The sequence below is a fragment of the Phasianus colchicus genome, chromosome 4, assembly GCF_987193195.1.
Source record: "Phasianus colchicus chromosome 4, bPhaCol1.hap1.1, whole genome shotgun sequence".
In the NCBI taxonomy this organism is placed as follows: Eukaryota; Metazoa; Chordata; class Aves; order Galliformes; family Phasianidae; genus Phasianus; species Phasianus colchicus.
In genome coordinates, this window is record NC_143439.1 from 27400047 (window position 1) to 27425086 (window position 25040).

At 40.0% G+C, this 25040-nt stretch overlaps 1 protein-coding gene across 6 annotated transcripts in view; it reads right to left on the reverse strand.

Moving 5' to 3' along the window:
- The window catches only part of MAPK10 (mitogen-activated protein kinase 10), a 110553-nt gene that overhangs the window by 14938 nt on the left and 70575 nt on the right, over positions 1 to 25040 (reverse strand). For 5 of the 6 annotated variants that reach the window (XM_090138983.1, XM_090138981.1, XM_090138982.1 and 2 more), the window contains 6 exons: positions 15927 to 16144; positions 9014 to 9143; positions 7693 to 7751; positions 6404 to 6542; positions 5254 to 5419; positions 2503 to 2574 (listed from right to left, as the gene is read on the reverse strand). In XM_090138983.1, coding sequence (XP_089995109.1) covers positions 2503 to 2574; positions 5254 to 5419; positions 6404 to 6542; positions 7693 to 7751; positions 9014 to 9143; positions 15927 to 16144 — 784 coding nt within the window. The remainder of the gene's footprint in view (positions 1 to 2502; positions 2575 to 5253; positions 5420 to 6403; positions 6543 to 7692; positions 7752 to 9013; positions 9144 to 15926; positions 16145 to 25040) is intronic. The other variant, XM_090138985.1, reaches the window with a different exon arrangement.

The following is a 25040-nucleotide window of genomic DNA, read 5'->3' on the forward strand; positions in this document are numbered from 1 at the left end:
AGGCACTGGACTGCTATTGCAATGTATTTCTATGGCCAAAGAAGTATTTCAGATTTGATCTCATTAAGCACTCTCATATAAACTTACTGGAGCATGAACCTTTCCATGCTTCTTCTCTGCTACTGAAAATAAATGCTATTATCCTGGTTTCTTTCCCACTGAGTTACATGGGGAAATGGAACATTGCTGTGGCTTCAGCAGCTTTGATCCTAATACATTTATGTCACACAAAAGTATTCAGACTGTTTTGAGTTCTGTCTTACCTTTAAAAAAAATACACATATACATTTCCAATCCATAACATGCAGTTCTCTGACATTTTGAAGTTATTATCAATGAGAGCTGTATACAGCTTTCAGCCAAATCCTGGAGCTTTCAAAACTTCTCGTACTTCTGCAGCAGTCAGACCTGGACAGCTTTCAGTTGTTTCCACTAATACTCAAGTAACTGAGACAAGAATGGAGGAAGCATCCAGCGAACAGCTGACTATAAAGGCTTACTAGGATTTGCCAGCAATTCTTTGATCTGTAAATCCATCTAGACACCAATTGCTGCATATTTGACAGTGTCAGACAAAGAAACCTCCCTGCCTTGGGCAAAGAAAAAAAATATATATGTATATAAAAAGAAATATAGGGATTTTCTGTGTGATTTCTTGCTGCTACACTCCACGTGGATGGAAGATATTCCGATTTTTTGAACAGCAGTTGGCTCACTGCAAACTGACAGCATTGGAATGGCCAATCCTCTGCCCTGCTCTGGCTCAAGTGTCCTACCAGGTTCTGTAGATAAAGGACCTCAGATTCCTCTTATTTCTTATCCCCCCATTACTTTTTATTCCAAATCACCTGAAAAAAAAGCCACTGATAACACACAGTAGCAGCTATGGCTTAGCCCAGACACACAACATTTCCAGGGATGGAATTTCAGTGATTTACAATGTTGATCTGACACCAAATTCATACAACACTTTCCGGATTTGTTCAAAAGCTCCATCAACATTCTGATACTATAACCAAATAAGGCATTGTCATAACAGATTTCTTTCAGAGTCAGAAAGAAATATAACAATTCCCGTGTTCACATGTTTTTCAAAACTACGTCGTTTAAATTATATGACTTATTATATTTTGCCTCTAGAAATGGGCAGGACCCAATACCTTTTCTTGTTGTAAAGGAGAGACATCCGCTAACCAAGGTGCTACAGTTTTACATTGAAATACCTTTTCTTTTTCCCCTGTAAATTGGTTGCTTACTTAATAAACTGAAAAAATGATCGAAACATCTCCAAATAGCTCAAACAGAAGTCTCCTCAGCATTGAAAGCTGAAACTCACATCTATTACAACATGCAGTTTTCCATTGAATGTTAAAAAAAAAAATAGAGGAAAAGAGCACGGTGTTTAGAGATCTGAATTTTTTCAGAGCCAAGCAGCACCTAATTGTCCAACACTACAGAAATCAATGAAGAACCAGCAATAAATAAATAAATAAATAAATAGTTCCATGACTGTATGTGTACAAAGCGGGATTTTCTCCATCCCAACTGCTAGTCTCTGTGAGCACAGATCTTTACAAAGTCTTTCTGTCAGTTTGCTGATAGGAATTGCTTTGGTTTTGAATGTGTAAAAAACACGTCATGTTGGTGGATGTTATTCTGATGGGCCAGCTGTGCACTCCCTGCCCTTCCAGCCATACAGGTGGGTTGTCTGGCTGAACTTGTGCTAAGCTGAAGGCTCAGTACACACCTCATCTTTGTGTTCATTTTTCTAATATTGCTTTCACCACCCTGAAAGTGGCAAAAATAATATCGCCCAAGATGAGAAGAACAAGATGGGAAGGAAATGCAGTTTATTCTACAAGACAGACATCATGCAAGTCAGGGAAAATTCATTTTCACACTGAGCACCTTATTTCATTTCCATTTGGAAACCACACTGGAGATACAGACACTTTAAACTGTGTGATTCAAATTTTTCTTCTTGTTTTAAGGAAAAAAAATGTTGTATTGACCCAACGGGGAGCCCATACAGCATTGATATGAACCCAAATCCATGATGCATTAGCAAGCAAAAGGTCATGATGTCACCACAAATGCTACAACGTCACTGTTTCCAAATCATTAAAGCAGAAAAACAGAGTTATAGGAACCAGAAGGGGCAAAATAGGATTTTTTTTCCATATTTTTCCTTTGAAGAATAACAAGAAAAGCTATCCAATTTGCAATCATAATGCTTGTTTCCTATGTTGCTTATAAGTATCACATAAGAATTGTGTACAGCCATTAAAATAATTTATTTGGCTGAAATAATTCCATGCATTTATTTTCCATTTTTGATGCTGTCCATATCAGCAGTGCGCTATTTCTATTCACTCATACCGCTGGGATTCAATTTCTTGCTGCTATCTTTGTAATCCTGGTACATTTGTTACGTGGCAAAGGGGGTAGGTGGAGGAGAGGAACAAATGATGGGTGAAGCTGCAGCACATAGCACAAGGATACAATCCCTTCCTGGAAAGAGGATTTTGTGGCGAACCATTTCTCCCATAATGCATCCCACAGACCATATATCCACTAGGACAGCAGAGACAGGAGGTGGAGAAGGAGGAAAAAAAGCAAAGTTAACTATGACGTTTCACTCCTAAAGCAGGGGACAAAGAGCAGGGTGAGCAGAGCAGTACCAATCATTTTAGTTTTTTCTTTCCCCACATCTCATAGAAGCTCAAATAAACACGTAAGTACAAGCTGTGTCAGTTGGCTCAGTGGTAGTAAGCAACAATGGTGCAAGAAATTCAAAAGCAACACTGTTGGAAAAAGGCTCACTATCAGCCAGTAACTACTGCACCAAATCATGCCGTATGCTGAGTTTACAATGAAAAAAACCTCAATTTGTTTTGAAATGAAAAAGCAAAGCCAACAGCCCAGGCAGTGATTGTCTGAGCAAAGCCCATGTGCAGCTGCATAGTCTGTGGACTCCATCCTGTGGTAGTGCACAGGAGGATCCCAATGGAACTACTCCTGTAAGCAAAGGCCATGTGGATAAGTACCACACTTAGGGGTATCTACAACAGCTGTTTGAGGATCTGAATCCACATCCTATCCATTTCAGCATTTCAGCATGTGCCTGTCGGTGTCTACATACCAACTGGAAAGAACCAGAGCATAAGACTGGTCTGCAACCTTGCTTTACTCCATTGGTACTCAAAATAAATGCTAATATAAATCATTGTTTTGTAGGACAAGCATCCACAAGACTGTTTCTAATCCTCCTGATCCTACATTCAGGGTTTAGGTGTAATGAACACAGTCACATTATATGCTTGAATTGAGTGTTGTTTTTTTTTTTTCCCCTTCAAGTCTTGTAAGAAAAAAAAAAGTCAACTACAGAATGACACAGCGTGCTCAGAAAGAAAAGATCCAGATTCAGCATTAGGGGGAAAAGCTGCCTTAAAAACTGCTTTGCATTCTCACTTTCTGGCCATTTTTTATTTTTATTTTTTATTTTTTAATCTCCATGACCACTTTCTCTTATTTTTCTTCTCACTTTTTAACCTTCAAAAGTAGTCCAAAACGAACCAAGGAAACAAACAACTCATCTCTTGGTCAAACAAAATAGAGGTGAAACATTCCATTTGGGTCAAGGAGGGTAAAGGGTATGGGGCACAGGACAGCAGGAGCATGCCTGAGGCTGCGGCAGTTTTCTTCACAGTGATGGCTTTGGGAGCTTCCCCAGGAAGCGCAGCAAACCAGTGTTAATGCTACATCTTTAGCCAACCCAGTGCAGAAAGAAAATGAAAGCAGTGAATAGTCCTTATACAGGCAATGGGCATAGAAAGGGGAAAAAAGGAGGGGAGCTTCAGTAATGTGGCAGCACAGGAGCAGGGAGCAGAGAGCAGCCCTTCTGTTCCTTCCCTGGGAAATATGGCAACAACTCTTGGAACTTTCCCAGCTCAGTACTTCATCACAAAAACGCCCCTAAGATTTTCTTATTGTCATTTTAAGAACTGAGTGCATTCTCTGCCCTCTCAGGGATGATTACAACAACAAAGATGTTTTTTCTTTCAAAATATGTAGTAAATAAAAGTGGGTATTTGGTGCAAGGAGCTGTAAAGCACGTCGAGCCCAGGTCAAGTCAATAGCAATGCTCATCAAAGTCCTTCAAGAAACACTGCTCTCTTTATAAATATTTTTCTGTACTGTTAGAATCTACTCAGTTACTGTCTACTTTCTTGATTTTCACAAGAAAATCTGCACTGTGAACTCACAATCATTACAATTAATGCAAAGACCTCTGTCTTTGACAAGTCTCTTTGTCAAACAGAGGATTGGCAACTTCTGAGGACAGAACCTGAGACTAAGCACTTTCCTCCACTGCATGCTTTATCCCTTGCTTCCCTGCCCATTCTATCTGACACTCTGAGTTTAGGTGAAAATGAGAATAATGTTTAAAGTCTCCCCTTCAATCCAAGGCAAAATGAGCCTTGTCCATGCTTGGTCCTCCACAGCTTGTGCCCCCTCCCTGCTCTTCCCAACGTTTCCAGGGACCAAGAGTTCCTTAATTCCCTCTTGGGCTCTTCAGAGCAAAACACCATCCACATTTGGATAGAAATTTCATCTGGATGCAAATACAGATGGATGATTTATTTTTATTTTAACTTTCAGGGTTTTTTTTTCTTTTTTTTTCCCCCTCTGTCCTCTCCAATTCTACTTTCCATTAAGAGACTCAAACTACAGAATTTACACCTAGATCTCAGCCACATTCATTCAGTCAGCAAAACCTGTAGCTTTAGTTAAGTCTATCATAAAGATAGAAATTGGTTTTGAAATTCAGATCTACTCCCAGGTTTGGAGGAATCAGAGAAAGGCCAGGATTCTCTGCTTCAGCTTCTTCCTTCCTCAAACAATCTGGAGACCCAGCCCCAAATCCCTTGTGCATTAGTCCCAGCAGTTAGCACCTTCATAGACACAGAAGCAAAACACTTGGTGCTTGGAAAGGGTTCTTTGTGTTTGATTAGCTCAACAATAACTAAGAACGGTTTCCCATTATTCTGCAATCCCACACTGATAACTCCATCCACTATTACACCCCAAAAACAGTAGGTTCCTGCAGCACCCAAGAGCAAGAATCTCCTCCCCATCACCTGCCTTTTATATTCATGATGTCTTTTCCTGATACATTTTCTGTTTCTCCTCCTGGTGCCCCTACAGCCACAGATCCACCTCACACCTGTGTGCTCCGACATGCAGCCCTACCGTTCTCCTTGTAGCCCATTCCCAGGATGACCTCCGGTGCTCTGTAGTACCGTGTCACCACGTACGGAGTCATCATGAAGCTGGTGCCCGCGGTCCTGGCCAGCCCGAAATCCAAAATCTTCAGCGTGCAGTCAGACTTTACCACAATGTTACTTGGTTTTAAATCCTGCAAAAGATTTTGAAAGAGTGAAAAGAATGCATAAAGCCACAGCCACGGCAGGGATTTTTCAGGCCACCCTTAAAATACTCTTGCACTCATTGATGGCTTCGATCAGAAATCACAAGCACGTGGCAAAAACTTTGCACCTGTTTCTCTGCAATATCTTGCAAAAGGTGTTGTCCACTGGGTATACCCTGGGGCTGTACTCATTCAGTGGGAGCTTTCTGGTGTGAAATAACTTCACTGGGCTGCTTGAGAAGTTCAGATCAGTATTGAAGTATTATTTTGTGGGGTTTTTTTTTTAATGCTGTCAGCCTCACAGAGATATTCCATCTATCATATGTGGAGATGGTTTACTGCTTCATTTGTTTTAATAAGAATTCAACTCATCCTTTCTCAGAAATTATCTCGAAACCATTTCCACATCTTCCTATGTATATACAGCATAGCAAGAAATAAAGCCTTTGCTTACTGTAAGGCAACATTCTTCTTGTGAACCATTTCAGTAGCCCTATGCTCTTCCATTCATAAGGAAAGGGACATTTTTTTTTCAGCTGGAAACACAAAATTAGTACAAGACCACTGTAATAAAGAATAGGGATGTTTTAAATCCATTCAGCACTGCCTCATATGCTCCCAATCACACAGTTTCTTCTGTTGGTAAGGATCACAGTGCTACCTCCCACACTCACAGCCATGTTTAAGGAGCAATAACATTTCTGTAGACATTTCAGAGATCATAATCACATTAGTGATTTCCAGTGCATATTCGTGATTATTATTATTATTTTTAATAAGCACATTACCTAAGGACACTTCAAAACAGACATGAAGCAACTCAGTGAATGGAGTGGGCTGCGACTGGTAAATGCACAGTGATTTTACTGGAGGTAGGCTTAGATCCACAGCACACGAAAAACTCAATTGGTTTCCAAAGTCTCCACGAGGATGGCATTTGCTACCCTGAATTCCAAACTGAAGTCTCCTTACCCTGTGAATAATTCCTGCAGAGTGCAGGTGCTTGATGCCGCAGAGCATTTGGTACAGCAGGTAGGACATTCGCTCATGGTCTAGCTCCATCTGAATCACCTGGCACAGGTTGGCATCCATCAGCTCCATCACCAGGTAACTGAATGGAACAGCAAAGCCAGGAAGGTTATCAGCTGTGTTGAGAAGAACCACAGCATCACCTCCAGTAACTAACAATGTTAGAAAAGTCCCAAGTGTCCCATGCCATGGCCGCCTGGCCTTCAGTAATGGCTCCCACAGCACATGCAGGAATCCGAGCGCAGTCTGAGCAGCTCCAGCATGCAGCACATCTGCATTTGAAATGTCTCCAGACTCCTCGTAAGACTGCATGGCTTAACTTAGTAATTGATCCTGAGCTTCTAGTAGATAAACTTCATTGACAACCTCAGCAGAACCTGAACCCAATGCCCTTCAGAATAAAGTTAATAGTGAACACATCAGCACATTTCTTAGCAGACATCTCAGAAGCACAGCTTATGTGATCACAAACTGCTCAACTTCTGTGCACCACTTAATTACATCCTCATTGTAACACGACAGCAAACTTTGGGGAGAACATCAGTTTTCTGTTTCTATGTGAAATACACGCCTCATCTTCTCCCCAGCATTGGTTACCTCCTGTGCTCTGCATACGTCTGCAGGAACAATATGATGCAGAAGATTCATATAGTACTACTAAAACCATCCTTGCCCAACTCCAACAACTATTTGTCCCTTATCACCACTGAATATCCAAGTACAGAATAGGAATACATTTCCACACCACACATACAAGATACGGGGAAGACTGAAAGCTAAAAAAGGAATAGAGCTACACAGCACTGTTTGTAGTTCCATTTGGTGCAGCTTCATACTCTGCACAGAAGTGCTTTTGCAATTGGACAACGCCCAGCAGAGATGCAGCTATCCTCTGCACTGAGTATGAGTTACCCAGGCAAGCAATTAAAGGCAGTCAGAGGTTATTACAATGCAAACATGAATGATGTTCCATATCCATCAATCACTCTTATAGGAAATTATTTTGGAGTAAATTGCTGCACTCTTACAGAACTTCAGAAACCCAGTATTAGCACCTCATAGATGCTTTGAACACAGGAATGCAGATAGTTGTCTGATCACAGTGCAGACTACTCATGGACATTTTTCAGAGAGGCTCATAGCCCTAGTGTTCTGCTGAGTTATTGCATTCATGGTACACTGAAACACTGCATCTCAAAAGCTTTGGTTTAATTGCTTCCCGTATTACTTACACATCCTGGAACTCCTCCAGAGATTTCTGTGGCGTGAAGACATTTAATAAACTGATAATCTGAAAGACAGAGCAAAGCAAAAGGAGGAATAAAAGCGATAAAGGTAAAGCAGTCAAACTCATTTTGAAGCATGTATTGAAAGATAAATTCTATTTTTCACTGCTCGATTAATATCAACACCTCTCACTTTATGGCTCAGTAAAAGTCAGTAATATTCAAAATAAAATGCCTCAGATCTCCAAAATGTCTTCAAGGCGCAATTGTATTGTTTCTAAGAGAAGGACTAGTGATGATGGATGACTAGCCACATGCTCAGGGTGAAGGAGTCCTCTGAATGTTGAGGGCTCAATTCAAAAACTGACCGAGGATCCATCCGCAATAACTTTCCTCATGCTGCAGCCAGTAATTTCTTAAATGTGAGGAATTGAAAAAATGTGACCTGAGGAATCCAAACTCCCTGTGTTTTTCCTTTTGTGTGGGCAACAAAGGCAGAAAACAGAAACACAGCCACCAAGAAGACTGTATTTTACCTCTCCCTTCCTGCTGCCCTACTCTCCAGGTTTGTCCCTTCCCTGTCTTTTCAATCTTCCCCTTATGCACATTTGTTAAAACAGATGGGCTAGAACTCCGACCTAGCCAATGCTGTGTTGTCAGCAACCTTTACGCAGCATTTTTTTCAATTATACATTTCAAATGAACACTGTTTCCCTGCAACTCTTCTTTCTCCTCCAGTATATTGAAATCACAGAGTGAGAATGCAACATCACCCTGCTTACAGGAAGGACCACAGTCCTTCCAAAGGCCTCTAGGTTGGTTTGACTGAGGGCAGCTTCAACCCATGTCACCAGGGAAGAGGCAGGACAGCCCACACGGACACACTGAAAGCAGAAGAATATGTCAATGCCTAGAGATGGTGGAGAGGGTGCTAAAGTGACAAGTGAAGTCCTGATCAAGGAGTTGGTTACCCCAACTCAAGAGACCCCTCTTTGAGTCTCCTACTCAATGACAAGAGGTTCGAGCCAGAATGCCAACCAACACTTCCCTATTTCCAGAGAAACAGTACAGAAAAACATGCTCTGCTCTCTCTCCTTCCATCATCCCTACGCTCCTATCAGGGCTCCCATTTGGCAGAGTCTTCACAGATGCACATGAAAGAAAACCACTCACCTATGTGGCCATGCATCATCAGAGAAAAAGCAGCCTTGATCAGTTTACTTTTCATTTCTCTCTCTTTAAATTTTAAATTAAAAAAGACCCCCAAAAGAAGAGTTTTCTTCTGAACAAACCAAAACACCAATCTGACTCCCTGCATAAAACTTACATTTTTGTGATTCACACACTTCATGAGGACCAGCTCTCTATAAGCACGCTTGGCGTGGGTTTGGTTCTGGAATGGTCTGCTGAGCTTCTTAATGGCCACATTTCTATCAAGGATGGCATCGTATGCAGCACTGCAATCATGACAAACACAGGGGTTATACATCTTAAAGGAGATCCTTCATTTCCTATGGCAAATCCCTGAGCCTCAAGTCTGCTATTTCTATTTTTCCTTAACTTGAGGAAAATGCTGGGACAAGGTGAGATTGTTTAGTGAGAGGAAAGAAGCCAATGAAACACATCAGCAGGGAAGAGCATGCACCCCTACTTCTGACATCCAGTTTCTTAGGAATCTAACCTTTATTTTTAGGGGGTAGAAATAAAAGATTAATTAACTCTAAGTAAAAGTACAGTGAGAATTGGAGGAGAGACAGCAAAGCAGCTCGGTGTACTGGGTACAGCAGAGAGGCTTCTGCAGCTCCAATCATGATCAAGGACATGTTCACCAAGTGTCTCAATGAGCAATTCTCCGCTTCTATTTAGAATTCATTTAGTCTTTTCCTTATCATGTTTTCTAATGGAACCAAATTATTTAATCATTCCTTTAGACCATATCGTCCAGTTCCAATTACATGCCTGGAAACAGGACTATTTCTCAAAATTTCTCTCTCATTTCCTTTTCATAAAGAAAATAAATTGTTGTGTATGCTTAGTTAAAAAAAATTGAGTATGTGACAAAATTCAACTTGGGTTTGCAAAATAGTCTCTTAAAAATGGGCTTTTCAAATTCTCCTTCTAAGTTTTAAAATATTTTGCACAACCTTCACGTATTTTGATAATTTTCACCTCTAATGAGTTAGAACCACTTATTTTGGTTGCCCAAATATGACGACACAAATTCCAGCTTCTGCATTTTATAAATGCAAATTAGAAATATTCTCTGACTAAAACAGTCCTCAGATCCCATTCCTGATTATTCCTTTTCCCAAGAATGTGGAAAGGTTTACTAAATGTTTTTGCTGCACCAAGAAAAGCAGCAGTGCATTCCCCACAAGGTAACTTCTTCAAATCACTTCTTGTTGTTCCAGCAATGAAACCTGAAGCACCAGAGCAACTCTTCAAAATCATATATTTTTTCCTATTAATCCTTGTAGGTATTCACTCACATTATCCCACTGACTATGTACAAACCAGAAAGCATACAAGTATCAGAAGCTGAGTTACAAAAGCAACAAAAATTTATAAGCACACCAGAAAAAGTTGCATGAGAGTTGAAACATTTTCTCCTTCTCCACTTTGTTATTGCCAGTAACACTACTCCTACGTCAGAAGCATACCAAATATATACCCAAAAAGGAACAATTGATTAACAGAGATAGTGAGAAATATGAGACATGATGGTGGATTTGTAGCTTCCGTTCTCTTTTGGGTTGATCACAGTGGGACACCATAAAAGCAAAGACAAAAATATCCTTATTCTATTCATAAAGTATTATGCTTTATGGAAACAAAAAGTCAGAGGAGTTGTTTTAAAACAATATCTTTCAATAGCTAACTGTTCTACATCCATCATTTAAGGACATTTATTGAAAATACATCTCAGCAGACAAATGTCTGAGCTAATTCACACTACTTAATCACCCAGCATCTTTAAAAAAGACAATCATAGAACCAGAGAATCACTTGAGTTGGAAGGGACCCTTAAGGATCATCTAACTCAACTCCTCTGCAGTAAACAAGAACATCTGCAGGTAGATCGTGTTGCTCAGAGCCCCATCCAGCCTGACCTTGAGTGTCTCCAAGGACAGGCACCCAACACCTCTCTGGTCAACTGTGCCAGTGCTTTACCACCCTTTGTGTAAAAAACATCTTCCTTGCATCCAATCTGCAGCTTCTGTTGTGTTTGTTCACTTATTTCTGAATCTTTCTCTCTCAGTCAAAGCAGGAGATACAAAAGCACCGATTTAAAATCTGCAACATCTTTGCAAGTCCTTGGAAACAATCCATTCCCGGTCCACCATGTAATGCAACAGCTGCTTCCTCAACTACAGAGAAAGAGAAAACAACCCCAATAATCCTTTGTACAGTGGCGTTTACTCTGAGATACTGCGATCTCAACTGCAGTTCCCCCCATGCCTTCCATCAAATGGAAAGTGTCCAACTACCTCAAGACGTGAAAATGGGAATTAATTGCACGTAGTCAATTAATAACACTGATGCCTTTTCCTACTCACCAGAGAGAAGCTTTTGTTCACCAACAGCTAGTGCTGCATCTTAGCACAATGAAATCACAGGTCCCACATGTGGGCCTTCTCTCTGGTGCTTGTAGAGGAAGTCCTTCCTTTGGAACACCAAGGTTAGCACCAATAACCTACCAGCCTTCCTAAGAAAATCTTCCATCATGGGCATAAGTGTGGTTGTCTGAACAAGTGACTTAGGGGAGCAGGAGTAAGAGAGAGAGTAATGAGTGCCTGAGAACTACTCTCAGAAAGCTGATTGTGAAAGGCAAGGCCAAGATCTCCAATAAGGGGCAGGACACACATCACAAAGTCTGGGCTCCTTTCACTATGAACTGTATTAAAATACTCTGCTCACCTACAAAATTATTTATGAATTTATACAGCTGATTTATTTTGATAACAAGGACCAGAATTCAACCCTGGGTCCTGCTATAAAACGTTCTTTCATAATAAGCTCAAAATTTTTTTCCAAGATTACCATCATATCTCTGGCAGCTGCGCAAAAGGAAAACACAATAAATAAACTCTTCCCCAACAATTGTTTATGACAAATTTTTTAAGGTAAAAGTGAGTGTTAAAACTGTCTTTTAAGTAATGTGAAACAAAACAATTTAGCAGAGAAAAATTTTAGCCAGATGTGGAAATAAATTTATCAAGACTCATCACTAATTACAGCTACTTCATGAGTCTTTGTTGGCTCCATTAAAAAAAAAAAAAGAAAAAAAGAAAAAAAACAAACTCATTTCAGGCTCATGAATTTATACAGATAACCATAATTTGGATCACTGTTTACCAGTGATTTTGTGTGAGAGTTCAGGCATTTGAAAGAGCAAGCAATCACTTGTCTACATACATACATTAGAAAGAAAAGAACACTCTAGGTTAATGTCCAAGAGGCTTTTTGAACAGATACTTCAAAATTGTTCTTCCCCTGCAGTAGTAACACTTTTAATCACTTATATTTATAACTCCTATATTAGCCCCCCCAGAATGAACTGCCAGTTAGACAGAACTACCAGCATGCACTGACACAAATTGTGAAACTTTTCTGAAAATCTTTTCCTAGTATAAAAACAACATTCTGACACAAAACACTGCAAACTGGCGATATTACACCACCACTCCCTTCAGGGCAGGTTGACTCTAGGTATATCTGAATATACTGCTCACTTAATTTTTCCTCTGAATAACATATACTCTTTCTTCCAGGAAAATCACAGATCTGTGTTGCAGTGAGGCCTCATCCGGAGTACTGTGTCCATATCTGTTGTCTTCAGTACAGGAGAGACATGGATCTGTTAGAGAGTATCCAGAGGAGGGTGACAAAAATGATCCAAGGGATGGAACACTTCTCCTAAGAGGACAGGCTGAGAGAGCTGGGGCTGTTCAGCCTGGAGAAAGCTCTGGGTAGACCTGATAGTTGCCTTTCAATATCTAAATGGGGGCTATAAGAAAAAGGGGACAGACTCTTTAACAGAGACTGTTGTGAAAGGATAAGGGATAGTGGTTTCACACTAAAAGGGAGAAGTATTTACATTGGATGTAAGGAAGAAGTTTTTTACATTACGCGTGGTGAGGCACTCACACAGGTTGTTCAGAGAGATGATGGAAGCCCCATACCTGATGACATTCAAGGTCAGGGTGAACTGGGCTCTGAGCAACCTGATTGAGCTATAGGCATTCCTGTTTATTGCAGGGGAGTTGGACTAAATGGCCTCTAAGGGTCCCCTCCAACTCAAACAATTCTATAATACTGTGATTCAGTTTACTGCTTCTAGGATATTATTAGGCTGCTTGTGATCTGAAGAGCTACCTGATCTCTTCAAAACCATCCTCAAAGCATCCTTCCTGCTCCCATGCACCTTCCTCAAAAGCATTTTTCCAAGACACACAAACTTCTCACACAACCTAGGAAGAATAAACCATGTTCCAGCTGACCCTGCACTACACTGTATTCCAACAATCTGCAGCACAAAAGCCTATTTTCACTCTTCACTAAAATGCAAAAATAAAACTTCCCGGATCTCAACTGAAAGACATCATCTGGCTCACCTTACCCAGACAACACTGACTTGTGATAATAGAAACAGCTATAAGCGCCCATGTGGTCCTAACCAGACCAAGTTTCTTCACAAGCAACCACTATGTTCTTAATTGCTTGCATCCTCAAGTGTGTAAGTAATATCTGTTAGAAAACCAAGGCTTCTCCTTGATTCCACCATAAATTCAAGAACCCTCGCAGTTCATTCAAATTTTTTTTGAAATATTCTAGTACAGCATAACTTTTCTACAAACCAGAGGCAGTGTGAAAAATATCATAGTATCAAAATGGTCAACTGAAAGCCATTGCAGATATTCTACATATAACTTGCATCCAGACAAACAGCATTCCTTCAAATGAAAATACATGACATATACATGAAAATACACTCACTCCAACATCAGTATATTTCCGATGATTTTATGCAACATGAGAATACCTCTCCTTTGTCTAAGTGTCCATATCCACAGGCACAAAGTGATCTGTCTCTTGCTCTCCCTTAAAATAAGGCACTTGCCACCTCTCCTTCCTTCCAGCACTGCAGAGAGGTATCAGTTCCCTGTTCTCTCAGTCAGTCACTAAGATAGGACATAATTAAAACCAGAAAAACATACTCAACTCATTTTATCTTTGAAGTTTTTTCGTTTCTACTGCAGACCTAAAACTTATGGACAAAAGTCGAAGTACTTTGACAACGCTTAGTCCAATAAACTCTGCTTCATCCAAGTCTCATTGTCATCACATGTACAATACCACAACAATTTTACAAAAGCACACCACTCTTCCTCACAGACATCTGGGAGATTTACAGTCACTAGTCTGTACTGTCATCAATAGTAGGAATATTTCTGCTCAGAATCCAAGCTGTTTTCTTTTCTCCTTCTGGCAAAAACCATTTTGTGAACATGACTAACACAAATCCCAGTGAAAGTTCCCACACCAGTTTCGCAAGATACCAAGCACAGTATGTCCAAAGCCACACTTGCTCACCAAGTTTTTAGTTATTCCACATGGGCACAGTGACATTTATAACAAACACATCACACGGCTTGCTCTTTTTCACAGATCTTTAGTAAATTATCAGCTCCTGAAGAACTCCATACCTTTACTGTAATGTTTCCACAACAGGAAAATGATTTTGTCCTCAATGTAAATTTCAGGATAACGAATTAAGACCAAGTCCCTGCTTCTTTAAGAGCCACATTCCCTCTTCCTATGCCCACTTCTGTTCCATGAGAGGTTTTACTGTTCATGCAAATTCCCTTGCTGAAATCTACCTATAGAATCATGTAAGACAAGCTGGAGGCACCTCCAGGTTAGTGAAAGCAATGCTGCTGCTAGCAGATGGAATCTGGTCCTGAAGTGAGTACTGAGGCAGTCCCTGACACAGAAGATAAATGTGTATTGTGTACCTAATTGGTACTGAAGGGTTTGATACCAAATTATTGACAAACTACTTCAAAAAAAGGTTCCTGTTTCTGAGGATGTGGGCACTGTTATTCTGTGATCAAGTGCCAGGCAAGGCAGAAAACCATTCTCAGTAATCAACTCTCCCAGTGCAAGCAAAGCTTCTTATGAGCTTTGAAGATTTGGACAAGTCCAGAAGCTGGACATCTGCTGCCACTGCTGGTAGCAGCTTTGTCCTGAATGTGGAGTTGGCATTTAGCAGTAATAATCTACCTTTTTCACTCGATAAATAACAACTCCTGACATATACTAAAGCAGTCTCCAACAGCTGGGTAAGTCCTCATTGCACCCAGCAAGCTAGCAGTTCCCACCAAATTACCATTGGTTCTTAATGTGCTGCTCTTAGCTTGTTCGTATCTTTCTGGTAAATTATGGCTCACAACAGGTAGACTGCAACATGACACATGCTAAACAAAAATGATCATCTGCCCTATCAGTCACATAACACTTCTCCATCTGTCCTATGAAACTGTACAGCCTTTTGTGGCCTCAAAGTATTGCTCAGCCATTTAGGGAAATCTGTAGTACTTTCCACATCAGCTTTCTTGTTTTCTCATTTGACTTTCTGTCCTAAGGAATTTCTAACATCTCCTGTCAACTATTAGTATAAAAGACAAATTCACGTTATGTTACAGATCTTACTTAGCTTAACTGCCTTTTTTAAAAAAAAAAAAAGAAAAAGACTTCATTTTTATTTTATTTTTGCTGCTTTTAGTTGACCCATTTTAAGCTATATTTAGCCCTTTCCTGTTTGAGAACCTATTAGCAGCTACCTTGCTGCAAAAGGTTTCCGGTGCAGGTGCTGCAGAATGCTCTGGACATGACCAGTTCCTACACAGTGCTCCCTGATTTTTACTGCATGAATACTGAAATTACAGGGTTTACCCAGGATGTAATTTGCACTGCCTCTGGAAATAGCATCACAGTTGTCAAGTGCAGTCAGGTTCTTCCTCTTTCTCCCTTGCTAGTTGCGTTTTGCTATGTGGAGAAACAAACCCCATGCTAACATCCTCACCAGCAGCAGAATTTATCAGGCTTCTTTTGCCTCAGGATGTTTGTTGCCCAATGCTCATTTTTGCAATTGCAAACAATGTCTGTGACTAGCAAACTGTGAAGAAATGCAAAAAGCAAATCCTACTGAAAAGCAAAGAGAAAGTGCTGATACTCACCAAACTATTCCCTGAGCCCCAGAGCCAATTGGTTTCAAGTTCTGGTAGCGCTTGAGAACAGTGAAGGTCGAGTCACCCACTTCCACGCTGTAGAACTGGTTGTCAACTTTGCTTTTGCTCATGTTGTAATGCTTGGCAATGTATGACACATCCACTTGTTTCCCAAATCCCTGTTGTGCAGAAGGGAAGGGGGTTGGGAAGGAAGACAGAAACCCAAGCTGTAAAACATCAGAATATTGAGGAAACACAGTCAGTTCCATTTTAAAATATGAATTCTTGTCATTTTAGACTACAGTATTCAATAGCTGAGAAGAGTTTACCAGTTCTGTATTTCTGGGAACGAGAAGTGCTATTCCTGTGATTCTAGCATTCTAGTGTTAGTCCCCAGAAAACAAATTATTTTCACAAAAACAAAAAAAAAAAACACCCAAGTTATTACAAACCTGTTGTGCTTGCATAGAAGATAGCACCACAGACCTGTAACCTTGCCCATATACGTAGGCATTACCAGACAGAGTTCCATTACAGCCATTTGAGGTCTGCTGGTATCCTTTGTTCACTGAAGAATACAGAGTAAAATACGTACTGACTATGAGATAAACACTGTGATTTCATGCCTATAACCAAGAATTCTATCCTATGCCACGCTGAGCACGGGACACAGAAGTTCAGCATGCCACAGAGCTGTCCTGGAGCAGTGTATGATTCACCCAGAGAATCCACGTTCCCCAGATGCACTCTGAAGAGGAGAAATAGAGCCCAAATGCACATCTGCTGCCTCACTTGCATCTCTCTTCCTCTGTATTCGTTTCCAGTGCTCACAAATGCAACATTTGAATTTTCCTAGTTTCTCTGACATAAATTGCTTTTTCAATAAATCTGAATAATCAACAATGCTATGTGACTGAACAATAATATTAAGATGAATTTTGATGGGGAAAGGAAAAACAAAAAAGTTTCCTTGAAGAATATGATTTTTTTCATTTAAAAAACACACAATTCCAGTGTTCCATAAAGCTGGCATTAAAAATAGAGAACTGATCCTGCCAATAACTGGGGTTCTCTGGTTTGCCCTGGGATGAATGAATGCCCTTTTTCTGTCGGTTATGTGGTCACTGACAGGGTGGTTAATCCCAGCTGCCTCATTCAGAGGCTTTGAAGTGTTCTAACTGCAGCCATGCATTCAAACAGAAAATCTCATTTCAGAAGAACAATTAGAAACACTGCATTTACTCATGAATCAGACACAGGGCAAGGGATCCCTCCTCTCCCCAAATGATGAAAGAAAGAAACATGCCCATACTGACACAAGTGCTAAATCCAAGGTTAAAGTGTGGAATAACTCTGAAAGAGGTATGGATTTTTCCCATCTAAAGAAAGAAAATTAGCATCTGATTTGCACTGTGCAGCCTTAGTCTCAAAGCTCCTACTGCTATGAGCAGACAGATGAATAAATCCAGCTTGCTCAGCTACTTCTACCAGACCTGGAACTGAGCAGCTTTATTTGAATAATGTGCTCCTGATAGACAGGAAATAATTCCAGCTCCCTCTGGCTACACTAACACATTTGCATCATGTTTTATCCTGATGTCATTATCAGAACAATGCAGACTATATTCAGCATTAACATCCGTTACTGTAAAACCAATGTTAGGGAAGTGTCAGCATAATCACTGCACTGCTTAGAGAGCCCAAATCACAGCCAGCTCCCTTGGAAGAGCCAGGGAAAGTACCTTGCTCAGGCCTGAGGAACCACTGCCTGTTGGCATCACTGGTACTGACCTTTCCCTCCGTAATGTATGTGGTACAGATGTAAATGGGATCAGTTATTTTTGTCACTTTGAGTTCAGAATCCTAAACACATCAACATCACTTCTTTTCAAGTCAGGCAGAGCCTGTGAATGACTGGACTTAGGAACCTCACAATGCTACAAATTGTTTTCTGAAGTGCTGCAGCTCCAGCAGGCAGGTATTTGTAATCCAAGAAAGTCTTAATTGAACAATTATTGTTTGTAGTTCTTCAGTCATTCCAACAGTAACTGAAGAAACATCAGCCAACAGGAGGCTGTAGGGTCTGATCAGAACACAATGGTCTCAACAAGTGGCTTTCCCCTGAGTAACACAGACTTTTAGAATGATAGAATCAAAGAATCACTGAAGTTGAAAAAGACCTCTAAGACCATCTAATACGAGCATTAACCCATCACCACTACTAACCCATGTTCACTAACCCATGTCCCACAGTTCCACATCTCCACAGTTCTCGAACACCTCCAGGGATGGTGATTCCACCACCTCCCTAGGCAGCCTTTGCCACTGCATCACCACTCTGAGGAGAAATGTTTCCTAAATTCACAGATTCATAGAACTATTGAGGTTGGAAAAGACCTCTAAGATTATCTAGATTAACCATCAACCCATCAGCACAATGCTCACTTTCCTACAACAACCCCTCTGTTCTTCACGTGCAACCAGAAAATGTAAAGACAGCTTCATTATTTATGGAAGCTTATGAAAAGTAACACTTTCTTAAAGTCTATTTAACATGTGGGCAATGAGCTGCTTTGATAGAAAAGACACCCAGAATTACTCTCAAATATAAGGCATAGTGATGTAGCTGGAAGTTGACTCTAAGCAAAACGCCTCCTGGAAGTGACATGCACTTGGCTGCTGGGGACAGGCCAACCAGGCTTCCGATCAGCTACCAATCTGCCTCCTCTCTTTAAAACTACACTGGTAATAAAATGCAGAAAAATAAGCTGCTGATTTTCATCAGAAAATCAGCAAAATTAAAGCACAATGGGCCTACTGCTTAAACCCAAAGTAATACTCCCATAAGAACTATGGGACAAATGATGTAATTTTCCTCGTCCTGATCAATATTTAAATCAAATCTCTAAAGCAATGAATTAACAGTGTTATTAATCACATTTAATCAGATCTCCATATCAAAGTAACAAATAAGTAAATCACAAATGATTTCCAAGTCAACTCAACAGTCACTTCTGAAACAAGGACAAAGAAACGGTCTCTTAAAATTCAGCTAAAAAGGCTTTACCCTAAGCAAGGAAATGCATGCTCTCAATGAGCATGCACACACCCAGAAGACAACTTTCTTTCATATTTCTCAACTTCTTGATGAGAAATCCTCATCAAGAAGAAACTAGAAGCTCTTCATTCACTATTAACTGGAGAAAAGAACGGTGCTCACACTTACATTGACTTGGGAAGTCACACTGAAGATCTGTAGGTCTTGCTAAGGTCTTCTAGAATTTCACTACAGTTCATAAATTTTCAAGTGAGCACCAAATGAACCTGGCAAGTTATGCTATTGGGACCCCAACATAGCAATAAACATTGCAAGAACAAAAATATTTAGTTAGACATAAAATTCTCCATCCTTTTTCTTTGGAAAAGTTTCACAGGTCTTTGTGTTAAGTGAAAGATAATTGCTGAAACACAAACAATGCATTGGAGTGTCATTATTTCGTGGCTTCTATAAATATTTGGACAACAGAATCAAAGTTTCAATGCTAACTAGAACTTAACCTTAATTCTCCTTGTACAGGAATTTTCTTTGGCCATAACACATTCAAAACTTACAACGCATACCACATGTCATTCTCCTTCTTCTGTACTGGGAAACTTCAGATTAAAAGAAGTTGTTCAGCTTTCAGAAGTAAACGTACATCTATCCAAGCTGGGTTGGCAGCCATAGCCGCACAGTTATTTGCCCAATATCCCAATGGCTTGGGTGGAAAGGAAATCAACTGCCAAGCCTCAGGGGATGGAGGTGGAGGGAAATGCTAGTCCTAACATTTCTATATGCCTTAGGAACACGTTATTTGTTTTCCAAGAACAGCTATTGAAAAACTCGGTGAAACTCCACTTATTGCCTTGCTCATAGTCACAAGCTACATTCTTTTTCTTTCTTTCTTTTTTTTTTTTTTTTCCTGTTTTACAGCATAAACAGCAATAAAGAGAGATAAGAAAGCGCAACAGAATAACAACACTATTTTCTGTAGTTTGAAGTGAATTGTTTCCTGATATTATCCCTGTTTATCTATCTACTTCTACCCCATGAAAGGAGGATATTGACTACTTTTCACTGGTGGACATCTGTTTCTGAACACCATTCCCCCTGTTGTTGATGAACTCACAATAGAAGGACTTCTTACAGCTCAGCACTTCACATCCATCTTTTAGCTTCTATAAAATCCACTAATGGCAGTTTAAGCTCAATTGCTCTCATCTACATCTCCAGGACAATCAGAGCTGTCTTAGAGCATGTTAACAAGTATCAGCTGAGGAAGAGCTTTCCCTAAATATCAGCATCCATCTTTGCACGTGCACAGAAATGCCCACAGGAAAAGATGAACATTTAAGTGTGCCATGATTCAAGGCTATTGAAAGAAAACAAAACGACTCTGCATGCGTGAAACAAATGAGGAAGAGAATTAGACGAAAGACAAAAACTGTTTCCTCATTTGCAGTTGGCATCGTGCCCAAGGATGTGCAAAATGCAACAGAGCCATCGTTCTGTGCTAGCAGTGACAATGGCTCCCCAGGGGTCCACTGTCTCCAATTCATCCCAGACAAAGAGGCTGCAAAGGAGGTGAGCATACTGTGGGTAGCAGAAAGCCAGTGTTCCGTCAGGGTCCAAAATACAAATATCTTCAAGCTGCCATTTGACCAAAAGATCAGATGATGAGATTATACAAATGCAAGTTCTGAAAGATTGTAAAATCCTGAGGATGTTCTTGTCAGCTCTGAAAGTGTGTGTGTGTGTGTGTGTGTGCGCGTGCGTGTGTACAGCTGGCAGATCCATTTAGCTCCTATCCTCCCGACTGAATGGCTGCAATTCACTCAGAAGATCCAAGTGCCACAGCTGTGGCATTTACCAAACCTCTGCTTTGGATTTAATAGGCACAGGCTTTGCTGTGTACATTTGGAGAGTCATGGAAGCCTACATTTAAGAAATAGACAGTATCTTTGCATAGAAAGATCTACAGCACAGGTAGAGACTAAATCTCCCACACAGAACACCAAATGTGTGCACTTACACACAATATTGTAAAATCTTAATCTTATTTTATCAGCCCCATTGCACCACATCTCCCCCACTATCATATCTCATTCTTAATCTATAAGGACTATATCACACAGGACTATATCACACAGTATTCCTTATAGTGCTTTCTATGCTGTCATGGGTTAATTCTTTGTCTTTTATTAGTGCTTCTCTACTAGTTTTCTCCTAGATCCCAGACACAGGCTGCACTCCTAAGAACTCAGCATCTCAGTAGCCAGGTGACTTGTTCTGCAAACAGCTCAGTTCTCACAGACTGTTCCTTGACCACATTTGCTTTGTGCATTCTGTTTTAAAACAGAAATTATTGTAAGTAAAATATTCTTACCTTTTGAGGTCTGATTTTTGTTTGTTTGTTTGTTTTAATTAAACTCTTTTTGTTTAACCTCTTCTAACTGAGATTACAAAACTCCAATGACTTCAGAATGGTTCTAGGCACTGAGGAAGGGCTCCTTTTTTGTTTATTTATTTCTACAAAGCAAAACTCAATTCTTCACTTGTCTCCCATGTGGCATTCACTGAGATCTCACTGCCTTCAATTGCTTCTTTTGTACAGGCTCAACATGGTTGTAACTCATTTCTAACTATGGTCTCACATGTTGCTTAGCAGTTATCACTGGCCAAAGACATCTGCTTCATTCTGGTGCAGACTTGTAAGAGATGAGCAATATGTGAGCATCTCCTCAGCAGAACAAGTTCAGAATGATTCCTCATCCACACATTGTCTGAAGAATCCAACACAGATACAGACAGGTAAACTTTTGCCCCAGCCATCACACCAAAGTCGGTAAGGAGAAGGTTTATCCAAAATTGCCAAGAATAACAATTCTTGGGAATGAGGTTTCTTTATGGACAGGGACTTGAGTATAATGTAGGGAAAATACAGGAAACAGACATGTAAGAGAGCGTGTGGACGTGGAGGTTTCAAATTCCCAACAATGTTTGGAAACCTCTTACTTATTTAGTGACTGGGATGGGATGTTGGCAAAGGCATGGGTTGGAGCCTCTGAAACAGAGGGCAGCAACAGCAACAGCAGCAACCAAATTGCAAGAGCAAGGAGGAGAGGAAACTGCTGTTTGTACTCATCAGCTCATTCTGAGTCACTTGGTTTGAAAAAGAAGAGACAATATGGGAGGAAGCAAGATACAATTAAGATTAAGAGAGAGAAATGGCCACTGAAAGTTGGCCAAAGCATTGCACCACTGGGAAATGAAAAGGATCGCTGATTTTTCAACAGCAGTAAGGGAGCCCTGACATCCAGCGTGCTTTGAGCACAGGAGAAATAAGATGGAATTAAGTCCTCATACTGATAGTACAATATTTTACAAACAGATTGAGTTTCTCACTAAACTGAGACCACAATGAAATATCAGGTGTTGGCTGAGAAGCTTTCTTCTGCTGAGCATATTAGGCAGTGAGGAACAAGTCGCGAGATGCTACGTCCCAGCGCACATCATGGCATCATTTAAAAAGAAAGGTGAAAAGGCAGCACATAACAGCACAGGTATAACTATCTCAAAACCTAAATTTCTGAGTACAATTGCATAATTACAGTATTCACTTGAAAGTGGCTAATGAAAAGACTCTTCTTTTTTTAGTAAGAGGCTGAAAGGAGCTGAATAATTCAATTGCATCTCTTGCTAGAGATAGACAGTTTTTTGATCTTAAACAATAACATTGCAGTCCCAGAAATCTACAGTAAAGGACATTGCCTACAGAATGGTTTATGAACATCAATCAATCTCCCATTGGGTAGAAGCCATAATTATAGGACTTCTCTTGATCAAGACAGCTTATTTAATGGTTAAAGCAGTCCAATGTGATTAAGGCATTAATTTTAACTAAAATGGCTTATCAAATTTAGGAAATAATTCAGAAACAAACCTGATGAATGAATAACTGAGAGCAATGCAATCAATAATACTGGTCTTCTCTGTTGGTAAAAAAATCGAAAGTTTTTAAAATAATCTGATTTTTAAGTGTTCATTGATGCAAGTAGTTCTCATAGGAAGTGTTTTGTTCAAGACAGGTGGAAAATAAAGCAAGTTGACAGGTGAAAAAAATATCTAACGATAAAATAAGGGTGGTTTTTTTTTTTTGTATCTTTTTACTTGGGACTTATTTAAAGCTCAATCTGAGTAGAAGTTTGCAAAATACTCTCTACATGCAAAGTGAAAAAGCACTCTGAAGGTTTCTTTAAGTGGCATCAGTAAAGCACCAATTCCAATTTCATTATGCAGAAACACTGACATATTCCATCTGGGTCATCAAATTGTTTAAACTGTCCAATAAGGACTAATGATGGTGCCACACCAAAAGATTAGCATGCCACGTTGCAGTGGTGATTCATATTAAGCATTTTCTTAGTATGCATGGCTGAGTCCCAGATATCTTATCTCAAAATGCCACTGCCTGCTTTTTGGAAGAAAATTAAATATATTATTGCAGCATTATGGAAGTGCTGTGAGGCAAAAAACTGAATAATAAAAAGGTGTTTTTCAAAGGCAAGATAATTTATGACTACTACTTCAAGTCAACAATCATGGAATTGTATTATGCTGCAATTACCAAACCCTGGCAGAGGCCATCCAGAGGCACAGTCACAGACTGCGGAACTGCTCTTGAGTCCTGCAAAAAGTTTATGTGGGAGTGTGCAAATGAAGTGTAAATAAATGCATCCTATACAACTAACATTTAGGAAATATGAAAATTCTGCCAGGCTGCGCAATTCTTCATGTTGGTTGGCAGCATCCATTTAACAATTATTACAATGGTTATTACTCAGCACTTGAACATCTTATTCTACTCAAAATCTAGGGGTTTATGTCACATTATGCGTCAGTAGGAATGTCCAGAATCCTAAAGATGTGGCCTGTTGGCAAGAGCAGCCTTACTAACAACACATGGAGTTCTAGAAGTCCAAGTGCCTTTGTCCTATCTTCCTGTTATTCAAAAGCAGATGTTACTTTTCTCAGCTCTTCCAGAAAAACATCAGCTTACCGAATTGCAGTTAATGATAGACTTAATTTTTATATTGCAAATGAGCAAAAGTCATATTTCCCCAATCATGCTTTGTTTTTCAAAAAAGGCTTTTCTCTTTTAAGTTGGAAATTCTTCATATTCTCACCATGCTGAGCTAGCACTGTGTCATATAAAACCAGCAGACCCAATGCCATATGCTCTATGCTAAAAGAAGCAGCCTATAAGTGGACGTCTTTTCCTGCCACAGAGCACAAATCTGTGCTCTTTAGCAGATGAGAGAGAAGTCCCCACACAACAGTTATTATAATAAGTACATGCTTCCAGTGGTAACAATCACTGGAGTATTTTTCAACATGTCACCTCTAAAAGAACACTTCAGAACAGTTCAATATTTGGTGGGAAGTCCACAGTGATGCACACATTCCAACAGGAGCAGGACTACTCATGCATCTTCCACATCAGCAATTCTATTCCACGTGGCCAACATATTAGACATAGACCTGTGATAGTCAGAGATTTTTCCACTGAAAAAACAATGTTATATTACAGCATATGATCACCAGAAGCTCTCATCTTAACAGATCAGCAGGTTAGGATCCAAGTGTATAACACCGACTTGTGCCAGTACCTGCTGGATATTTACACAACAGAAGAAATTTTGGCATCTGTTAAACCAGACAAAAAAAATAAACAAGTTGAATTAAGTTCACCAAAACCAGCATTTTTGGTGTCTCTTATCTGGGTGTTGGTTGGCACCCATTCACCACAAGAACTGAGTGGCAATACCCACATCTTGCTGCTGGTGAGCTCAAAGGTTTCCTGATTCAACACAGTTTTCCAAAAGGTACAAAGAAACTTTTTTATACTCAGACCACAGTAAATTATAGAGTACTTGACTTCTCCATTAGCACTGTGAATAAATATGAAATAAATATTATTACTATGTGAAGACTGTTGAATGCTCTCTAAAATTATACCAAGTGATTGACCAAATATTACCAGGTTGCACCTATACCCCACATCCTGCCCCCTGCAGGATGAA